We start from the raw sequence: 23388 nt of genomic DNA, 5'->3' as shown, positions 1-23388 counted from the left end.
ACCATACCTTGACAAGTTTGTCATTGTTTTTATTGATGACATACTTATTTACTCAAAGAATGACCAAGAACACGGTGAACATTTGAGAAAGGTGTTAGAAGTATTGAGGAAGGAAGAATTGTACGCTAAGTTTTCAAAGTGTGCATTTTGGTTGGAAGAAGTTCAATTCCTCGGTCACATAGTGAATAAAGAAGGTATTAAGGTGGATCCGGCAAAGATAGAAACTGTTGAAAAGTGGGAAACCCCGAAAACTCCGAAACACATACGCCAGTTTTTAGAACTAGCTGGTTACTACAGAAGGTTCATCCAAGACTTTTCCAGAATAGCAAAACCCTTGACTGCATTAACGCATAAAGGGAAGAAATTTGAATGGAATGATGAACAAGAGAAAGCGTTTCAGTTATTGAAGAAAAAGCTAACTACGACACCTATATTGTCATTGCCTGAAGGGAATGATGATTTTGTGATTTATTGTGATGCATCAAAGCAAGGTCTCGGTTGTGTATTAATGCAATGAACGAAGGTGATTGCTTATGCGTCTAGACAATTGAAGATTCACGAACAAAATTATACGACGCATGATTTGGAATTAGGCGCGGTTGTTTTTGCATTAAAGACTTGGAGGCACTACTTATATGGGGTCAAAAGTATTATATATACCGACCACAAAAGTCTTCAACACATATTTAATCAGAAACAACTGAATATGAGGCAGCGTAGGTGGATTGAATTATTGAATGATTACGACTTTGAGATTCGTTACCACCCGGGGAAGGCAAATGTGGTAGCCGATGCCTTGAGCAGGAAGGACAGAGAACCCATTCGAGTAAAATCTATGAATATAATGATTCATAATAACATTACTACTCAAATAAAGGAGGCGCAACAAGGAGTTTTAAAAGAGGGAAATTTAAAGGATGAAATACCCAAAGGATCGGAGAAGCATCTTAATATTCGGGAAGACGGAACCCGGTATAGGGCTGAAAGGATTTGGGTACCAAAATTTGGAGATATGAGAGAAATGGTACTTAGAGAAGCTCATAAAACCAGATACTCAATACATCCTGGAACGGGGAAGATGTACAAGGATCTCAAGAAACATTTTTGGTGGCCGGGTATGAAAGCCGATGTTGCTAAATACGTAGGAGAATGTTTGACGTGTTCTAAGGTCAAAGATGAGCATCAGAAACCATCAGGTCTACTTCAACAACCCAAAATCCCGGAATGGAAATGGGAAAACATTACCATGGATTTCATCACTAAATTGCCAAGGACTGCAAGTGGTTTTGATACTATTTGGGTAATAGTTGATCGTCTCACCAAATCAGCACACTTCCTGCCAATAAGAGAAGATGACAAGATGGAGAAGTTAGCACTACTGTATTTGAAGGAAGTCGTCTCCAGACATGGAATACCAATCTCTATTATCTCTGATAGGGATGGCAGATTTATTTCAAGATTCTGGCAGACATTACAGCAAGCATTAGGAACTCGTCTAGACATGAGTACTGCCTATCATCCACAAACTGATGGGCAGAGCAAAAGGATGATACAAACGCTTGAAGACATGTTTCGAGCATGTGTTATTGATTTCGGAAACAGTTGGGATCGACATCTACCGTTAGCAGAATTTTTCTACAACAACAGCTACCATTCAAGCATTGAGATGGCGCCGTTTGAAGCACTTTATGGTAGAAAGTGCAGGTCTCCGATTTGTTGGAGTGAAGTGGGGGATAGACAGATTACAGGTCCGGAGATTATACAAGAAACTACCGAGAAGATCATCCAAATTCAACAACGGTTGAAAACCGCCCAAAGTCGACAAAAGGGCTACGCTGACATTAAAAGAAAAGATATAGAATTTGAAATTGGAGAGATGGTCATGCTTAAAGTTGCACCTTGGAAAGGCGTTGTTCGATTTGATAAACGAGGGAAATTAAATCCAAGGTATATTGGACCATTCAAGATTATTGATCGTGTCGGACCAGTAGCTTACCGACTAGAGTTACCTCAACAACTCGCGGCTGTACATAACACTTTCCACGTCTCGAATTTGAAGAAATGTTTTGCTAAAGAAGATCTCACTATTCCGTTAGATGAAATCCAAATCAACGAAAAACTTCAATTCATCGAAGAACCCGTCGAAATAATGGATCGTGAGGTTAAAAGACTTAAGCAAAACAAGATACCAATTGTTAAGGTTCGATGGAATGCTCGTAGAGGACCCGAGTTCACCTGGGAGCGTGAAGATCAGATGAAGAAGAAATACCCGCATCTATTTCCAGAAGATTCGTCAACACCTTCAACAGCTTAAAATTTCGGGACGAAATTTATTTAACGGGTAGGTACTGTAGTGACCCGAACTTTTCCATGTTTATATATATTAATTGAGATTGATATTTACATGATTAAATGTTTCCACCATGTTAAGTAATCAAACTTGTTAAGACTTGATTAATTGAAATATGTTTCTTATAGACAATTGACCACCCAAGTTGACCGGTGATTCACGAACGTTAAAACTTGTAAAAACTATATGATGACATATATATGGATATATATATATTTAACATGATACTATGATAAGTAAACATATCATTAAGTATATTAACAATGAACTACATATGTAAAAACAAGACTACTAACTTAATGATTTTTAAACGAGACATATATGTAACGATTATCGTTGTAAAGACATTTAATGTATTTATATCATATTAAGAGATATTCATACATGATAATATCATGATAATATAATAATTTAAAATCTCATTTGATATTATAAACATTGGGTTAACAACATTTAACAAGATCGTTAACCTAAAGGTTTCAAAACAACACTTACATGTAACGACTAACGATGACTTAACGACTCAGTTAAAATGTATATACATGTAGTGTTTTAATATGTATTTATACACTTTTTAAAGACTTCAATACACTTATCAAAATACTTCTACTTAACAAAAATGCTTACAATTACATCCTCGTTCAGTTTCATCAACAATTCTACTCGTATGCACCCGTATTCGTACTCGTACAATACACAGCTTTTAGATGTATGTACTATTGGTATATACACTTCAATGATCAGCTCTTAGCAGCCCATGTGAGTCACCTAACACATGTGGGAACCATCATTTGGCAACTAGCATGAAATATCTCATAAAATTACAAAAATATGAGTAATCATTCATGACTTATTTACATGAAAACAAAATTACATATCCTTTATATCTAATCCATATACCAACGACCAAAAACACCTACAAACACTTTCATTCTTCAATTTTCTTCATCTAATTGATCCCTCTCAAGTTCTATCTTCAAGTTCTAAGTGTTCTTCATAAATTCCAAAAGTTCAAGTTTCATAAAATCAAGAATACTTTCAAGTTTGCTAGCTCACTTCCAATCTTGTAAGGTGATCATCCAACCTCAAGAAATCTTTGTTTCTTACAGTAGGTTATCATTCTAATACAAGGTAATAATCATTTTCAAACTTTGGTTCAATTTCTATAACTATAACAATCTTATTTCAAGTGATGATCTTACTTGAACTTGTTTTCGTGTCATGATTCTGCTTCAAGAACTTCGAGCCATCCAAGGATCCATTGAAGCTAGATCCATTTTTCTCTTTTCTAGTAGGTTTATCCAAGGAACTTAAGGTAGTAATGATGTTCATAACATCATTCGATTCATACATATAAAGCTATCTTATTCGAAGGTTTAAACTTGTAATCACTAGAACATAGTTTAGTTAATTCTAAACTTGTTCGCAAACAAAAGTTAATCCTTCTAACTTGACTTTTAAAATCAACTAAACACATGTTCTATATCTATATGATATGCTAACTTAATGATTTAAAACCTGGAAACACGAAAAACACCGTAAAACCGGATTTACGCCGTCGTAGTAACACCGCGGGCTGTTTTGGGTTAGTTAATTAAAAACTATGATAAACTTTGATTTAAAAGTTGTTATTCTTAGAAAATGATTTTTATTATGAACATGAAACTATATCCAAAAATTATGGTTAAACTCAAAGTGGAAGTATGTTTTCTAAAATGGTCATCTAGACGTCGTTCTTTCGACTGAAATGACTACCTTTACAAAAACGACTTGTAACTTATTTTTCCGACTATAAACCTATACTTTTTCTGTTTAGATTCATAAAATAGAGTTCAATATGAAACCATAGCAATTTGATTCACTAAAAACGGATTTAAAATGAAGAAGTTATGGGTAAAACAAGATTGGATAATTTTTCTCATTTTAGCTACGTGAAAATTGGTAACAAATCTATTCCAACCATAACTTAATCAACTTGTATTGTATATTATGTAATCTTGAGATACCATAGACACGTATACAATGTTTCAACCTATCATGTCGACACATCTATATATATTTCGGAACAACCATAGACACTCTATATGTGAATGTTGGAGTTAGCTATACAGGGTTGAGGTTGATTCCAAAATATATATAGTTTGAGTTGTGATCAATACTGAGATACGTATACACTGGGTCGTGGATTGATTCAAGATAATATTTATCGATTTATTTCTGTACATCTAACTGTGGACAACTAGTTGTAGGTTACTAACGAGGACAGCTGACTTAATAAACTTAAAACATCAAAATATATTAAAAGTGTTGTAAATATATTTTGAACATACTTTGATATATATGTATATATTGTTATAGGTTCGTGAATCAACCAGTGGCCAAGTCTTACTTCCCGACGAAGTAAAAATCTGTGAAAGTGAGTTATAGTCCCACTTTTAAAATCTAATATTTTTGGGATGAGAATACATGCAGGTTTTATAAATGATTTACAAAATAGACACAAGTACGTGAAACTACATTCTATGGTTGAATTATCGAAATCGAATATGCCCCTTTTTATTAAGTCTAGTAATCTAAGAATTAGGGAACAGACACCCTAATTGACGCGAATCCTAAAGAAAGATCTATTGGGCCTAACAAACCCCATCCAAAGTACCGGATGCTTTAGTACTTCGAAATTTATATCATATCCGAAGGGTGTCCCGGAATGATGGGGATATTCTTATATATGCATCTTGTTAATGTCGGTTACCAGGTGTTCACCATATGAATGATTTTTATCTCTATGTATAGGATGTGTATTGAAATATGAAATCTTGTGGTCTATTGTTACGATTTGATATATATAGGTTAAACCTATAACTCACCAACATTTTTGTTAACGTTTAAAGCATGTTTATTCTCAGGTGAATATTAAGAGCTTCCGCTGTTGCATACTAAAATAAGGACAAGATTTGGAGTCCATGTTTGTATGATATTGTGTAAAAACTGCATTCAAGAAACTGATTTCGATGTAACATATTTGTATTGTAAACCATTATGTAATGGTCGTGTGTAAACAGGATATTTTAAATTATCATTATTTGATAATCTACGTAAAGCTTTTTAAACCTTTATTTATGAAGTAAAGGTTATGGTTTGTTTTAAAAATGAATGCAGTCTTTGAAAAACGTCTCATATAGAGGTCAAAACCTCGCAACGAAATCAATTAATATGGAACGTTTTTAATCAATAAGAAAGGGACATTTCAAAAGAAAATCGGGAAGTCTACCTAGCGACACAAATGCTAACCCCCGGAATGAAACAGTTAAAGCCATTACCACAAGAAGTGGTATTACACTTAAACCACCTGAAATATCTGTAATTTCTGATGACTCTATTCCCACTACACAGGCACCACATCCTGAGCAAGAGAAGGAAACAGAACCGGTAGTTGAAAAGGTTAATAAAGATAACACAGTTAAAGCTAAACCTGATGTTAAACCATACCAACCACCGCTTCCTTACCCGAGTAAAATGAGAAAAGAAAGACTTGAAGCTGAGCAATCCAAATTCTTGGATATGTTTAAACAAATAAATGTCAATCTTCCTTTCATTGATGTAATTTCAGGAATGCCAAGATATGCTAAATTCTTGAAAGATCTAATCACAAATAGAAAGAAAATGAAAGAACTCTCGGCTGTTACTATGAATGCTAATTGTTCTGCAGTGCTGTTGAATAAGATACCAAAAAAATTATCAGATCCAGGAAGTTTCACAATTCCATGTTTTATGGGTAGTCTTAGTTCAATAGAAGCATTGGCAGATTTAGGTGCTAGTATAAATTTAATGCCATATTCATTATACGCTAAACTAGACCTTAGAGAATTGAAACCAACACGAATAAGCATACAACTATCCAATCGATCAGTAAAATATCCTTAAGGGATAATGGAAAACATGCTAGTTAAAGTTGGTACTTTAGTATTTCCAGTAGATTTTGTTATTCTGGACATGGAAGAAGATTCTCGAGTTCCTCTCATATTAGGAAGACCATTCTTAAACACGGCTAAAGCAATAATAGACGTGTTTGGTAAGAAACTGACCCTAAGTATAGAGGACGAGAGTGTTAACTTTTCTGTTGATAGAACCATGCAACAACCGCAATCTGCAGATGATACATGTTATTATATTCAAACTATAGATTCACATGCAGAATTGTTAGAAGAATTTTCAGAATTACAAGGAACATGAGAATGTTCTTTAGGAGAAGGAACTGAACCAATTAATGAAGCTGAAATGTTAGCTACACTCATGGCTAATGGATATGAACCAACAACAGAAGAAATTCAAATGCTAAAAGAAGAAGACAGATATCGCTACAAATTTTCGATAGAAGAACCACCGATATTAGAGTTAAAACCACTTTCAAACCATTTGGAATATGCTTATTTATATGGTGAATCTGAATTACCTGTAATAATATCGTCTTCTCTTACAGAAAATGAAAAATCTCAACTCATTTCTATGCTAAAAGCTCATGAACCAGCTATTGCATGAAAGATTCATGATATTAAAGGTATAAGTCATTCGTATTGCACACATAAATCCTTATGGAAGAAGGTCATAAAACGTATGTGCAACGCCAATGAAGACTAAATCCTAATATGCAAGATGTTGTTAAGAAAGAAATTATTAAACTGCTAGATGCAGGTTTAATTTATCCAATCTCTGATAGTCCATGGGTAAGCCCAGTTCAATGTGTACCTAAGAAGGGTGGCATGATTGTCATCACAAATGAAAAAATGAGCTTATTCCTACTAGGACTGTAACAGGATGGCGTGTTTGTATTGATTATAGAAAATTAAATGACGCCATCAGAAAAGATCACTTTCCTTACCTTTCATTGATCAAATGTTGGAAAGGTTAGCCGGGAATAGTTACTATTGTTTTCTTGACGGTTTTTCCGGATACTTTCAAATTCCAATAGCACTCGAGGACCAAGAGAAAACCACGTTTACGTGCCCTTATGGTACTTTTGCTTACAAACGCATGCCATTTGGACTTTGCAACACCCCTGCAACCTTTCAAAGGTGCATGATGGCGATTTTTTATGACATGATAGAAGAATGCATGGAAGTATTCATGGATGACTTTTCAGTCTTCGGTGATACATTTGAATCATGTCTAGTTAATCTTGAACGAATGCTTATTAGATGCGAGCAATCAAATCTAGTTCTTAATTGAGAGAAATGCCATTTCATGGTTAAAGAAGGCATCGTTCTTGGTCATAAAATTTCAAAGGAAGGAATTGAAGTGGATAGAGCTAAAGTAGATGTAATTGCTAAACTTTCACATCTCACCAACGTAAAAGGAGTTAGGAGTTTTCTAGTGCATGCCGTTTTTACCGACGTTTCATAAAAGATTTTTCTAAAATTGCCACTCCTATGAATAAACTCCTAGAAAAGGATGCTCCATTCATCTTTTCAGATGAATGCATCAAATCTTTTAATATTCTTAAATAAAAACTCACTAATGCGCCGATCATGATAACTCCAAATTGGAATCTACCATTTGAATTCATGTGCGATGCAAGTGATTTTGCAATGGGAGCCGTTTTAGGACAAAGGATTGAAAAACGATTTCAACCTATTTATTACGCCAGTAAGACATTACAAGGAGCACGAACGAACTACACAACTACTGAAAAAGAACTCCTTGCTATTGTCTTTGCTTTTGACAAATTTCGTTCATATCTCGTTCTAGCTAAAACGGTGGTCTATACCGACCATTCTGCTCTTAGATACTTATTTTCGAAACAAGATGCCAAACCACGATTAATCCGTTGGATCTTACTCTTACAAGAATTCGATATTGAAATCCGAGACAAAAAGGGAGCAGAAAATCTCGCCGCTGATCATCTTTCTCGTCTTGAAAATCCGGAATTAGAAGTTCTAAATGAATCGGCCATACAAGATAACTTTCCTGATGAATATCTATTGAGAATCGATTATAATGAAATTCCATGGTTTGCAGACTATGCAAACTACTTAGTATGTTGATTCCTTGAAAAAGGGTTGTCGTACCAAAAACAAAAGAAATTCTTTAGTGATATAAAACACTATTTCTGGGAAGATCCACATTTGTTTAAAAGTTGTCCCGATGGAATAATACGTCGATGTGTATTCGGAGATGAAGCCAGTCAAATCTTAAACTATTGTCACACAGGACCAACAGGAGGGCATTATGGGCCTCAACTCACAGCAAGAAAAGTTTACGATGCTGGATTATATTGGCCTACAATTTTCAAAGACGCACACCTTCTTTGTAAAACCTGTGATGCTTGTCAAAGGGCCGGAAAAATAAGTCAACGTGATGAAATGCCACAAAATGTCATTCAAGTATGTGAAGTATTTGACATTTGAGGTATTGACTTTATGGGTCCATTTCCAAAATCTCATAATAATCTCTACATTCTCGTTGCCATTGATTATGTATCTAAATGGACGGAAGCACAAGCTCTCCCAACTAACGATGCACGAGTTGTAGTCAACTTTTTAAAACGTCTTTTTGCTAGGTTTGGAACATCGAAAGCTTTAATAAGTGATCGGGATACTCATTTTTGTAATAATCAACTTGAGAAAGTTCTCAAAAGATATGGAGTAACTCATAAAATCTCAACCGCTTATCATCCACAAACAAGTGGACAAGTTGAAAATACCAACCGAGCTTTAAAACATATTCTAGAGAAAATCGTAGGATCAAATCCGAAGGAATGGTCCATGAAATTGGAGGATGCACTCTGGGCTTTTAGAACAGCCTACAAAACTCCAATTGGCACCACACCTTTCAGACTCGTTTACGGAAAAGCATGTCACCTTCCAGTAGAAATTGAACACAAAGCATTTTGGGCTTTGAAGACATGTAATCTTGATTTACATGAAGCCGGACGTTTACGATTAAGTCAACTAAATGAATTAGAAGAATTGAGACATGAAGCACACGAAAATTCGTTAATCTATAAAGAAAGAACGAAGAAATGGCATGATAAAAGAATCAGAAGTTCAAAAGAATTTAAAGAAGGAGACAGAGTTCTTCTTTTCAATTCACGATTCAAGCTATTTCCTGAAAAATTGAAATCAAGATGGTCTGGACGATTCATAGCCAAAAGAGTTTTCCCATAAGGAACAATAGAATTAATAAATTCAAATGGGATTGAATTTAAGGTTAATGGTCACAGAGTTAAACATTACATAGATAATCTAATGGAAGTTGAAGATGAAGTAAATCACAATTTCGACACCACAGCTAACTAAGTGTGGGAAGGTTCGAATCTTTTAAGGGTAATATGTATTTCTGTTAGAGTTAGATATTCTGTTTTCGTGTAGTTTTCGAGAAAGGAATCCGAATGGTCTTTCCCTAGCAGACCCTAAAGAACTAGTCTTCTCCCTCCATTCTGAATTTTTATTTCTTTTAGGTTTTACGAGATGAAGAATTCCTTTGATATGAACCATGGTCTACTACTACACGCTATGATTACTAAACGTAATAATAACATCTTCCCGAGTGAACTGGTATCATTCATAAGAGGAAAAAATGGACGAAGTGAGGAAAGAACTCGGGAAAGATCATCATAAGACAAATTTTGGTAAAGGAAAATCAAAATCCGCAACAAAAAGAAGAGCACGACATCTTGAAAGATGTCATAAATGTGGAAAATGGTCACACAAAGGTAAATGTTCGAACAATCAAACATATTTAAATACCGAATTTGTTACTCTATGCAGAGAAGGACCGTTCATGTGTTTAGAAGAAAAGTTATTGAAGAATCGAGGTTATACTTATGTAGCTATGGAAAACCAAATCACACGACTCTCCTATGAGTCAGCTAAAGCAGGTCTCTGAGAATTCTTTCTAATAGGTAAGTATGTACAGTTTTTATTTTTGTTTTTATTTTATTGCTTTTAACCTTTTGATAATAAACGCTGAATCGTTCGCTATAAAGTATTAAATTGATATTCAATAAAATTAGGTATGCGAAACCGAAATTATTGATATCATACATAAAAAAAATTATTACATCACTGAGAAATTTACCGTTTATTCTTAAGTTATAAATATCTTTAATCAATCAATCCAAAATATTTCAAAAATTCGTCAGGAGTAAAACTAGGTAAAATAGCCGAAATTACTTTACCCAAAAGAGGGGCGTATATTTTTGATAATATTTGATTGATTAAAGTGTGATAAAAGACCAAAAAGATTTTTAATTTTATTTTTTACCTTGTTTTTAAAATTGATTTTAAATTATTATTGTAATTTTTAAAATCAATATATTTAAGTTTTTAAATATTTTAAAAATTAATAATTTTAATATATGTTTGTAAAATTAATGTATAAAAATATTAATGATATTTATATGAATTTTTAATTTTATGCATTTTAAATTTATGTTTGGTGTGAATTTAAAAACAAAAATTTACTTTATTTCATTAAGTTAAAAATTTGATATTTAAAATTCGTCGTGAGTTGAAGACTAGGTCGTTGAACCGAAATTACTTTATCCAAGGGCGGGACGAGAAAATTTATTATAATTATTTTTAATCTTATTGATCTAAAGTATGCCAAAAACATTAAAAAACACAAAAATCTTTGCTTTTAAAACAACGCTTTAAAGTGACAAATTTTAAAATTTTGTCGAGAGACGAACTAGGACAACGATCCGAAACGCTCTCATCCTAAAAAGAAACAAAATTTTTAAAAAATTTAATTAATTATTTGTTTTATTAAGTTAAAGGTTTTTATAAAAAAAAAAAAAAAAAAAAAAAAAAAAAAAAAAACTGGGTTCCATGCGATCGCATGAGATTTAGCCTACACCTCCATGCGATCGCATGAGGCTAAAAACCTGGTCAGGAACATAAGTTCCAGCGAACTGCTTCTGTCTTCCCACAACAACACACACATACCCGAAAATACTCCCAAACACTCCCAAAAATCATCATTTTTCAACCAAAATCAACGAAATTCGTCACATTAATTAGCTATAATCATGCCTTTTCTTAGATGGGGAAGCAAGAAGGTAAAGATTTCACCCCTAAAACTCTTTAAATTTGAATTTTAGTGTTCTTGAGCTAAATTTTACCTCATTTAATTTTGTTAATTTCTAGTGTTATTAGATTTAAATTGTTAGTATATTATGCATGTATAACCTAGATTGATGCTATTTAACATGATTTGAAGCCAAAAACTTCAAAATTTTTAGAATTCTAGTGTTTGTGTTCTTGAGCAATTTGGGGCTTTTTGATATAAACAGGTTATGGCCGATTTTTGTCATTAATTATTGCTAAATTAAGTAGTGTAACATGTTTAGGTAGCTAAATGATCCAAACATTGATCCTAAACATAATTTTTGAGAATTAAAGTAGACTTTTTAAGTCTAAAATTCATGAACTTGATTAATTTGATATAAATGCCATTTGAAACTTGTTTAATTGCTAGTAATGATTATTTTGACATGTTATTTGAGTTGAATGCTTATGAACTTTGTAAATATTTTCATATATGCTTATTTGAAAAAGTGTAGAATTGATAAAAATATGAAAATGAGTATAAGTTTAATATGGATTAAACATGTTATTGTTTTAATTTGTTATTTTGCTAACACTAATACATATTTGGATGCACAAATTTTATGTTTAATGTATTTTACAGAAATATACTGAATCTGGCGGTGCATCATCATCCAGACAACCTGAAAACGAACCACAGCCAGAAATGCAATATGAGCCACAATATGAATCAGAACCTGAACAGGAACAACCACAGGAACAACTATAACAACCTGATCAACACGTACCATACTATGAACCGGACCCACAATTTTTTATTGCCTACGTAGTATTTCCCGCTCACCATATAGTAGAACACCCAAAAATTCATGAAGAACAGTTACATCCCAATTTAAGGATTGATAGAAGTTGGAGAGATTACCCGACGTACCAAAGTAACAAATTTAAACTGGTAACGAAAACTGTGGAAGTACCGAGGGTAATAGATTGGGAGCCTTTGGAAAGGGTTCACCTAGCTAACCCAGTTAGGTAGCATCTAATCCAAAGGTATGGCAACTCTTCTTTTCCAGATTGGGAACGTTTATTTACCATTTGTAGGCTTGTATATAAAGAGTGGTGTGTTGAGCTTATGAGTACTATCGCTTTTAATAAAGATGTAGATAGGGTAGATGATAAGAGTTTTCTTAGATTTTTACTTGGCCGTAGGATGTACAGGATGTTCATGCTGGACATGGCCAGGGCTTTACAGATTTACACTCCCTCTGAATTACTACTACCTGATTGTACAAATTTGATTTATCATGGTGAGAGGGTAGATAGGAATTTTGACGCGCACCCTGTCTGGAGGCGTATGTCAAATTATAATGTTTTTCGGGGGAGGAAGACACTCCTATTTAGATATTAACAAAGCAGAGCTTCTTATTATACATAGATTTTTAGCTAATTCGATTACACAAAGAGGTAACAACAAGGAGAAAATGACCTTACAACATGGCGGATAGTAAGCAGGCTGTTACTGACGTTTACCAGCGTATAGATGAGGTAGAAATGACAAACGAGGCTAGACATAGTCAGTACGAGCAGTGGCACGTCGAGAATGTGTACGAGCATTCCAGGCAACGACAGCATGATAGATGGCACTATCATCAGCATCAGATCATGAGCCAGCTATCACCTCAGGTACCAAATAACTACGTACTGACCCGACCTGCTTACTATCCGCCACACCAGCCCGATATGCGACCACCATTTACTCTCTACGATCCCAACCAAGCCTATCAGCACACCTATAACCAACCGTGGTACCCGACCGACGACATGAACTGGAACCCCTATCCAGATTGATACAGTTCCCGTTGGTGATTTTTATCTTTTATTATTTTTATTTACTTATGTTTAAAACATATAATATTGTGATACTTTTATGTAATTTTTAACATTTTTTTTATTTTTTTACTAATATTTCGTATTTATAATTTGAAAGTGGGTTGTTAAGTCCCATTTCAAATTACCATGTATGTTATTATTTGTATGTATGTATATTTTCAATTGTACACAAAAGGGTAAAACAACGAACTTTCAAAGACTGGCATTAAGTTCAGCAAAAGCTACTAATTTTGACGACAAAACGAAAAATAAATGTGATGTAACAACAAGACGGAATGAACAAATGATGTGCACCATTTATCATTCAACAAACAAACGTCAATATGTTTGGAAACTTTGGTAAAATTTAATCATTTTTCTACGTTAATCACCCTCAATAATTTAAATTGTACTGATTTCTTGCAAATGAGGCCATTGCAAGATCTTAAGTGTGGGAAGGGGTTAAATTCTTTCGAATTTTTAAAATTTTAAATTTAAACACTTGGTTACCATTAAAAATACTAGTAACGCTGTAGTTGTATTAGAATCTAGTGCTATCTGATAATAAAGAACAGCCCTAGTCTTATATACTGACTACCCAATTCTAGTAAATTTTTTTAAAATTTTTAACTAAATGAACTCAAAATTATGTTTATACATATTTATGAACGATAAAACTAGGTGTTAACACTGAAATTATTGTTACCTCGAAAAGGACATAAATTGAGAAACAACTCAAAACATTTGAATTCATTTAAAATGGAATAGAGGAAAATAAAAAGGCAAAGAAAGGAAAATAAAAGCTAAGTGTGGGAAAAATTTACCAAGTTATTTAGAACATATGTCACATATTTTTGTACAAATAATTGAAGATACTTTTGTTTTGGACGATATTAATCAGTTTTACCCAGTTTATTGTAATATAAATAGAATTTATAAGGAAGTAAAGTCTTCCGAGAGAAAAAGACACGCGCTTCTTGATTTAGGTCAGGAAGTTATCGTCCAGACCAGTTGTAGAGTCTACGAAAAACCTTGAAAAGTTTTCTCGAAAATCAGCTGGAAATCCACGGACCTCAGCGTCACACAGGGTCGCCAAGTGGTCAGACTTATCCTAACCATGAGAGGATCTGTCTCGTACAATGGGGGGCACCGTGCAAATTAGCTTATAAGACTAATGAATCAGATCCCCAGAAAGGATAGTCTCCTTAAAGATCAAAAATCAGTTTTTAAGACTGATATTACTCAATCCTTGAGATTGACCTTAAAGATTGAGAATTCAAACTCATGGAATTCAATGATATCTAAACTCGAGCTTGAACGAGAAAATATTTTGATCAAATTAAAACCGATTTATTTTCTGAAAACCCATTTTCAATGCGTTCATTACCAATGAACGTAAAATTCTAAGAATTCACCGGAATTCATTAGGTCACCTGAACCAAATCGGGTGTCAACCGTAAGAACGATGGTTGCATAGCATGGTCGAAGATAGGACCTTGTGCCATACTGAAAAACTATAGGGTGATCTTTACTATTGCTCCTACAAAGGATAGTAATTGCATCCGACACAATATAGACCATAATCAAAAGCATGTCACGGGATATTGCCTTAATAGTTGCTTGTTCAACGCTTTCCTTTACAACCGAACGGTAGTTTACCGAAAGGTAATATACGGAGCAAGTATACTGGACGTGTTGCTTTCCTAATACAAGGTTAGCAAGTGGGTGACACAAAACCGCAAGTTCTGAGCTAAAATTTTCAAATCTGAAACCCACCAAACCCACAAAAACATTTTGCAAACACCGATAAAGGGTTATTCCGGAAAACTAATCTAGAGTAAAAGCTAGATTAAATTTTCAAAAGATCAAATGTTTTCATAAAGATCTAATTTCCTAAAGGATCTAAATTGTTATAGTCATGTGGGACTGTAAACCACATCGTTACTACCATTGTTCATAACGCCGTATTAAAATCACTGATGTATAAAGTGTGAAGAATAAAGAAGTGATTCTAGTAAAGTTTTATTCAAGTTCTATATTGCTTGAGGACAAGCAACGCTCAAGTGTGGGAATATTTGATAATGTTAAAAACGAACATATATTTCATAGCATTATCCCTCAAGAAAGACAAGCTTTTAGTTGCAATTGTTCTATTTACAAGTGATATTCGTTTAAATATTAATGGGTGAAGACAAAAGACAGATTCGACGATTTGAAGACGCAAATGACCAAAAAGCTAAAAAGTACAAAGTACAATCAAAGTGGTTCAAATTATTGATGAGAAACCTCTAAAAGTTACAAGAGTACGAGCCGCGAAAAGCAAAGTACAAGATATTAAATAGTACGAAAGGACGTTCGAAAATTCGGAACCGGGACATGAACCAACTATCAACGCGCGACGCAACGGAGCTAAAATGACAAGTCAACTATGCACATGAATATAATATAATATATAAATAATTCTTAAAATTATATATATATATATATATATATATATATATATATATATATATATATATATATATATATATATATATATATATATATATTATATATTAAAAACCGTCGGCAAACTATCAAACAAGTGAATGTGGTGTGATCCAGCTGGCCATGCGATCGCATGGCCTGGAAGAACAAAAACCATGCGGTCGCATGGTGTACTGTAGCAGGCCACATTCTTTAAAAAGGCAACGTTTTCTGACCGAAATATCACACAATATTCAATCTCTCTCACTCTCTACGATATATATATATATATATATATATATATATATATATATATATATATATATATATATATATATTATAATTTTAATTTTAATTTAAGATTAATAATAATAAGGTTATGTTAGCGAATGTTGTAAGTGTGTAAGTCGAAATTCTGTCCGTGTAACGCTACGCTATTATTAATCATTGTAAGTTATGTTCAACCTTTTTAAATTAATGTCTCGTAGCTAAGTTATTATTATGCTTATTTAAATCGAAGTAATCATGATGTTGGGCTAAATATTAAAGACGGGGTAATTGGGCTTTGGACCATAATTGGGCTTTGGACAAAAGAACGACACTTGTGGAAATTGGACTATGGACTATTAATGGGCTTTATATTTGTTTAACTGAATGATAGTTCGTTAATTTAATATAGAGATTTACAATTTGACGTATCTATAAATAACCATATACACTCGATCGGACACGATGGACGGGATATTTATAAATATTAATAATCGTTCATTTGACCGGACATGGGAATGGATTAATAGTCAATGGACTCATTAAAACAAGGGTGGATTACATACAAGGACACTTGGTGTAATTGTTAATAAAGTATTAAAACCTTGGATTGCACACAGTCGATAACCTGGTGTAATCATTAACAATGTATTAAAACCTTATTACAGTTTAAGTCCCCAATTAGTTAGAATATTTGACTTCGGGTATAAGGATAATTTGACGAGGACACTCGCACTTTATATTTATGACTGATGGACTGTTATGGACAAAAACCAGATGGACATATCGAATAATCCAGGACAAAGGACAATTAACCCATGGTAATAAATTAAAATCAACACGTCAAACATCATGATTACGGAAGTTTAAATAAGCATAATTCCTTTATTTTATATCTCATCGCACTTTTATTTACTGTCATTTTATTTATCGCACTTTTAATTATTGTACTTTTTAATTATGCAACTTTTATTTACTGTCATTTTATTTATCGCACTTTTAATTATCGTAATTTTATTATCGTCATTTACTTTACGCTTTAAATTAAGTTATATTTATTTTTAATATTTTACATTAGGTTTTAATTATGATTTAAGTTTTAAAATCGACAAACCGGTCATTAAACGGTAAAAACTCCCCCTTTTATAATAATAATAATACTACTTATATATATATATATATATATATATATATATATATATATATATATATATATATATATATATATATATATATATATATATATATATATATATATATATATATATATATATATATATATATATATATATATTCAAATATAGTTTAAAAATATAGCGTTAAACTTGGCTAGCTCCATGCAGAACGAACCGGACTTACTAAAAACTACACTACTGTACGATTAGGTACACTGCCTATAAGTGTTGTAGCAAGGTTTAGGTATATCCACTCTATAAATAAATAAATAACTTGTGTAAAATTGTATCGTATTTAATATTATTTCGTAATAAAAATATAACTATTTCGTATACGCTGCTGCACACATCATTTATCAACCTAAAACATAGAGTGTAATAATTGAACACAGTCTTCTTCTTACTTGTCGCTAATCGTATACAACCTACCAGACATATTCGATCCAAATGTGCATATCTTTATGCAACATTTTAATGTTTTAGGGTTTAAAAGTAGAAAATTAGGCAGTGGCGAGTGTAGGTAATAAGGAGTGGGGTCTCGTGACCTCAATAGTCTGGAAATTTGTTTGACGAAGTATTCTTCAAATAGTACAGGACACCACTAAATTTTACTACAATACCCCCTATATTTTTTTGATTGTTGTTTTTTCGAAGGTAAACAACTGGTAAAGTACCCGTTAAATGTAATTAGTTTTGAAAAAAATTCAGAACACCATGAATTCGCCAATGAAATAGGTATGAAGTTGAATGATTGGGGTTTAATCGAGGTCCTAATGGTTTGAAGTGACCGGGTAAAGAGAAGACATGGGTTTAATAGATGTATAAAAATTTTAAAAGACAAAACTACCAATCTCATGCTCTGCACATGATCCGAGTTAACCAAAAAAATTAACGACCGTTTGCTAAAAAAAGCAATCCATGAAAGAAGTGCAAACCACAAGATTATCTGTAATTAAAAAAATAATAATTTAAAGATGAAACTTAATGTTTACGACAAAACACATAAACTATTATTTTTAACTTTTGTCTATTATAAAAGGATTTTACTAACAACCCTTTAAAATATTGTACATTTTAAAAATCACATTTATGAAAATGACTAATAACCATCATGTACAATAACTTAATTCATGTTAAGAACAGTCCTTAGAATTGTCATTAGCAAAATTGTTGACGAAAACAAAACTACTTTTATTTAACTAAAAAAATCTTCTCAAAAACTTCTCACAAAAATGAAAAATCCCAAAAAGGTCTCAAATGTAAATTTGTAACCATATAGTATGTTTTACTCAACAACATACAAACTATAAAGGGAAATTCTAAAGGCACCCCGAACTTATTATTGATAGCATGTCACTTTGATTTTCTTTTTAGCATGTCACTTTGACTTTCTTTTTGGATCTAGATTTTAATCTCTTCTCTTTGTATTATAATAACAAAACTAAAAATAAATTATCTAAAATTCAAATCATTAATCTTAGCCTTTCATTATCATTAACATCTATAATCTATACCATTCAAATTTTCTAATCAAGATTATGACCACATAATCAACTTGATTAGTTGTTTGATGACTAAATTAACCTTCTAATTAACATTTGGGCGGAATACTACATGAAATCATTCGCTAAACAATAATGAAAAAAACCCTAATTCTCTCTGGAAAAACACGCCACAATCATTAACATCAAAAATCACTTCATCATTAATCTACATCTATTTCGCCCTTTTATAATCACACAAGAAGATATGTTTTGATGTCACATTCGATCGCAAAAGAAACAAAACAGACAGCTTACGAGGATGAAAATTGTTGTACTAATGCTAACAATGAGGATGTCAATTTGCACAAACCCTATAAAATCCTCCCAGGTTGGTTTTCTAATTCATGTATCGTGATTTTTGAATATGATATTCATATATGATATGTTCGAATTACCATGGCATCAATACTTTAATCATTAAACCTTTTGAATTACTTTGATTGTGAGAAAAGATTTGGTTTTTAACAATATAAAATCTGACATGGCACGCCAACTGTTTGATAAAAAGTCTGTAAACTTGCAGAAAAGGAGAAACGTTTTGCAAGGGGTAAAACGAGTCGGTGAGAATGTCTGATCAAACAGTGAAAGGTCGGGAGTTTGAACAGCAAGCTGAGAAGAAGCTTAATCGTTGGAGTTTCTTTGGGTCGAACTATGAAGATGCTGGCGATTTATATGAAAAAGCTGCAAATCATTACAAGCTTGCTAAATCATGCAAGTATAATATTTATTACTCAAACGTTCATAGTGCTCTGTCATGTATACATAATTTAACTAGGAGGACATATGCGTTAATCTTGACTGCTGTACTCTTTTTTTGCCGTTTGAGAAATGGTTTATATATGTATATAGTCGTTGTGTGTAACACCCATTTTTGTACTGCAAAGTTATAGGTGAATTTGATTGTAGATGTAAATTCACTTGTTATAAAATTTATTTGTCTTGTATGACTATAATGTCATGTAAGACTCAAGTACTGAAGCTCTTGAAAAATTTGTAACTACTTTGCCTAACATGATTAATATGTCTTGATTGAGGTTGTTGAACTCATAAAGTTTAATTCTTTTACCTTTGCAGAATATAATTTATTTACAATTGGAGTGTACAACTTGTATGGATTTTAAATTTGAATGGACGACTTGATAAGTATGATTTACGGGAAGTAGAGGCTTTATTATTGCTACTGTCAACAGTCTCTTGTGATGATTCAATAGAAGATCATGTAATTTGAATTGGAAATCAAGATGGCAAGTATTCGGTAGCTACAACTATGTGTATGTTACCGTGTTCGGGAGCAGAAGTAGCGCCTACATGGTCGAAGCTCTTATGGGATAAATATATTCCGTCTAATAATTGATTTTCCAACGGCCTGCCATTGAAAGAAGCATCCCGTGAAACAAGTTCTAATTGATAAGAATATCGGAGTGGATAGCCTCGATGACAAATTCGTTTGGTGCTCGGATGCGGTCGAAACGGTGTAACATTTGTTAATACATTGCCCCCGATCGTTCCAAATTTGGCCGGCCTTATCTTATAGGTGGAATATTGCGTGGGTCGTCCCATGTTTGGTGGAAAGCTTTTTTAATGATTGGGTTCAGGAATGGGAGTGAAGGATTTCAATTTTTGGCGATTAGTCGGGCCGACTGCTTTGTGGTCTATTTAGCACTTGAGGAACAAAGCTTTTTGTAAGGTGTTTTACATTACTGTTCTTTGTTTGAGTTACTTCCCTATTAAAACATTTATTTTAAAATTCCGCGAAGTCGCGGGATAAGTGCCTAAAAGTTACATCCAACAAACATAGGATCATACTTATTTGCTTTTGTTTGCTTTTATTGACGTGTATATTTTCAGGGGACCAAGCCGGATCTGCATATGTCAAGCTAGCTGAGTGCCATCTGAAAGTAAGTGCTTATTGATGTTGTTCATACCATAACTGAGTGATCCCCGTCATAATGGTGAGTTGACGTTTTATAGATGGATAGCAAACATGAAGCTGTTATTGCTTATGCTGTTGCAGCTCATTCATACAAGAAACAAACACCAAAGGAAAGAATTCACATCCGCGATTTGTCCAAAACAAATTCCACGATTTCCATGATACACATTATATAGTGACACTTATCTTCTAATTATATATAACTGAAAAAGGTGTTTTGCTAGAAAGGTATTAAATCATTATCTGTGTTTTTCGTAAAATTCAATCTTGTGTGCTTGATGTTTGTGTCATTTATAACATTAGTGGTTGTGTACTAACATATTCATGGTTAGTTAAGTATCAAAGTACTGATATGTGCACTCTTTCATTTTGGGCCATCTCATTTGTGCATTGATAATAAATATTATGTTGGCATAAGCATATTTAGGTATACAAATAGTATCATCTTTTACCAATCACATTGAGGCTAATTTGTATCTGCTATTATTTATAACAAAAAATAATAATTTTGCTCGAAACATTTTTCCCTTTTTATCTGCAGGTTGGTCAGAAAATCAGGAGCGTTATTGTGTACATGGAAGAAATGATTACTAAATGTTGGCAGTGGCGAGATGGGTGGGTCATAGGGACAAATCAAGATATCAAATCAGGTTCTATTCCTTTTTTGGTTTTTTTTTTTCTTTACTTTAAATTCGGAGCCAAGAACCCCTTTAGTCAACTCGTGCTATAATATTTAGGACACGCGGGTAAAATGTGTTGGTCGTTGATGTCCTATACTCCGTATTTTTAAATGTCAGTTTGTGTTAATTGAGTATATTCACAATCACTTGTGTTGTGTTTATCATATCGAAAGGTTATGTTCTTTTTTGCTCTTTTTCGGGGCTCTTCTCATTAATCATAAAAAGTGCATTAGAATGGTAAAAGTATGATGAGATGTCCTGGTTTGGTTCGTTAATTGAAGCTCCTGAATTTACTTGGTCAATCGAATATACTACATTTTGTAATGGCTTTCAATATTTCTTCTATAGAAGGTTAGCTCACTGACCCGGTTTTAAATCTAAATATATGTCAGAGGTGGTAAAATGGGCAAGTTGGGCGGGTTAGTTCAAACTGTAAATGTGTTGATACATAGTGAAACCGTTTCGGTTCAGATTGGTTAATCATTTCCACAATTCTTAGTAATAGTGCAACTTAGTGTGTGTGTGTCATCATATGCATATCTGTCAATTGTAAAAAAAAAATAATTAATTTTTTTTAACACTGCCTGGTGATATATGTTCATTATTGTTCATTCCTACAGCATGTGTTGTTATTTTTTTTTCCTTTAAATAAGTATTGTGTTTTTTTAAGTTCATCCATACTGTATGTAACAAGGAAACACATAAGTATGCTGATTATGATTAAGCCAATGCACTCCTTCCCTTGAGCAGGGTAGAGGTGCTGAATGTGAGATGTATGTAGGATACTACAGACCTAGCATCACTACAGATATAAAGGATACATAAGCTGTTTGTACCTGTCATAAGCAAGGCTAGACTGCTTTAACACGTCGTACCATACACAAACCGGAGTATCTGCTTTGTATCAGAACTTACAAGTTGTTGTGGATTTACAAGCTTGTGCCAAGCATTGGCATTGATTCCTGAGGAGGTGTTCAGTGTCATGTTGTGGCAAAGAGAATGTTTCAGAGGTAGTTATGCTAATCCTTTGGGTCATAATGTTTAACGTTGTTTTATGATAATATTTTGCTTGATCATTGTTTTAAAGTGTTGCTCTAATACTCTAGAGAACCAGAGACCTGCGGAGAACCAGATGGATTTCATAAAACTAAATTCAGTGCCAGGTCGGTTCATATTGTGTTATAACACCGAAGTAAATGGTGTATAAACAATCTAGGTGAATATAAATTCATATAATCAGCTACAGTATATTATTTAATTGTACTTATGTTGTGTATTTAACGCAACGTGTTATTATTTTCAGGTGAAGCTATTTGCCACACAACCTGAGTATGCTAATAAACTTGCAGATGTTGTGTGTACTGGGTACATCCATTTTTAAGTTTCATGTTTGTTATTGCAGAAAGTTATTCAGTGTAACTCATATATAGGTAATGATATATGTGATCTACTTTACTATCACAAAACAACTACCTATACATGGCACATTTCAAATTATGAGTTACATTTTTTTCTTATTAGGTTTTTGCAACATTAATAGATCATTATTATATTATTTTGTGGCTTTCTAAACACCGATCAAATACTATATAAAATCAATATAGTTTAACAAATACATTTTCGGTTAGACCAATAAAAAAGGCCCGCGAATTCGTGGGCATTAAGTTAGTTTACTAATAATAATAAAAAAATAATACTGTAACAATTCTTCTTTTCTCTTTTGTTCTTGATTTTTACTAATTAAATTCCTTTCGTGCTGAGTATACTGATATTACAATAATTTTTACTCTCATTCATTCCAATTTATTAGTGTACGGGAAAAAAAACACACAGTTTAATAAATGTCATTATCAAATCATACCTTTTATTCGTTACACAGTTTTATCATTTACTTTTACAAATTTTTTTGTTTTACATGCATAAAGTAAGTGTATAGATATATTTAACCTTATTATTTTTATCTATCTATGGATGTGGACTATTAATTTGAAATAGGGGTGAGCAAATATCCAAATTAACCAAACTATAACCGTATTAACCCGTAAAATCGAACCGAGTTA

The 23388-nt window shown here is 32.9% G+C and overlaps 1 protein-coding gene across 14 annotated transcripts; it reads left to right on the top strand.

Moving 5' to 3' along the window:
• The first annotated feature begins 18794 nt into the window (after window positions 1–18794).
• LOC139857469 (alpha-soluble NSF attachment protein-like) lies at window positions 18795–22823 on the top strand. 14 transcript variants are annotated; one of them, XR_011762535.1, is made up of 8 exons: window positions 18795–19043; window positions 19239–19426; window positions 19790–20402; window positions 20564–20613; window positions 20687–21298; window positions 22079–22338; window positions 22435–22544; window positions 22632–22823. XR_011762535.1 is itself a non-coding variant. In XM_071846227.1 (8 exons), exons 2-4 carry the CDS (start codon window positions 19282–19284, stop codon window positions 20822–20824), a joined length of 333 nt encoding a protein of 110 aa, XP_071702328.1. In that variant the 5' UTR covers window positions 18795–19043; window positions 19239–19281; the 3' UTR covers window positions 20825–20876; window positions 21190–21298; window positions 22079–22338; window positions 22435–22544; window positions 22632–22823. The 14 variants fall into 14 exon arrangements, 11 of the variants coding, with proteins under 11 accessions (XP_071702328.1, XP_071702330.1, XP_071702324.1 ...); XR_011762536.1 differs by having other exon boundaries at window positions 19239–19430; window positions 21190–21298; XR_011762534.1 differs by having other exon boundaries at window positions 19239–19430.
• Window positions 22824–23388: the final 565 nt, after the last annotated feature.

The sequence above is a fragment of the Rutidosis leptorrhynchoides genome, chromosome 7, assembly GCF_046630445.1.
Source record: "Rutidosis leptorrhynchoides isolate AG116_Rl617_1_P2 chromosome 7, CSIRO_AGI_Rlap_v1, whole genome shotgun sequence".
In the NCBI taxonomy this organism is placed as follows: Eukaryota; Viridiplantae; Streptophyta; class Magnoliopsida; order Asterales; family Asteraceae; genus Rutidosis; species Rutidosis leptorrhynchoides.
The sequence above is the reverse complement of the archived record's forward strand: the minus strand, read 5'-3'. Positions and strand labels throughout refer to the sequence as shown.

Bases quoted from the DNA above. Each gene is read 5' to 3' on its own strand.
- LOC139857469 (XM_071846223.1), top strand. From the start codon at position 19,282: ATGTCTGATCAAACAGTGAAAGGTCGGGAGTTTGAACAGCAAGCTGAG. The intron at 19,427-20,563 runs GCAAGTATAATA...GTATATTTTCAG, and splicing joins TTACAAGCTTGCTAAATCAT to GGGACCAAGCCGGATCTGCA. The intron at 20,614-21,189 runs GTAAGTGCTTAT...TTTTATCTGCAG, and splicing joins TAGCTGAGTGCCATCTGAAA to GTTGGTCAGAAAATCAGGAG.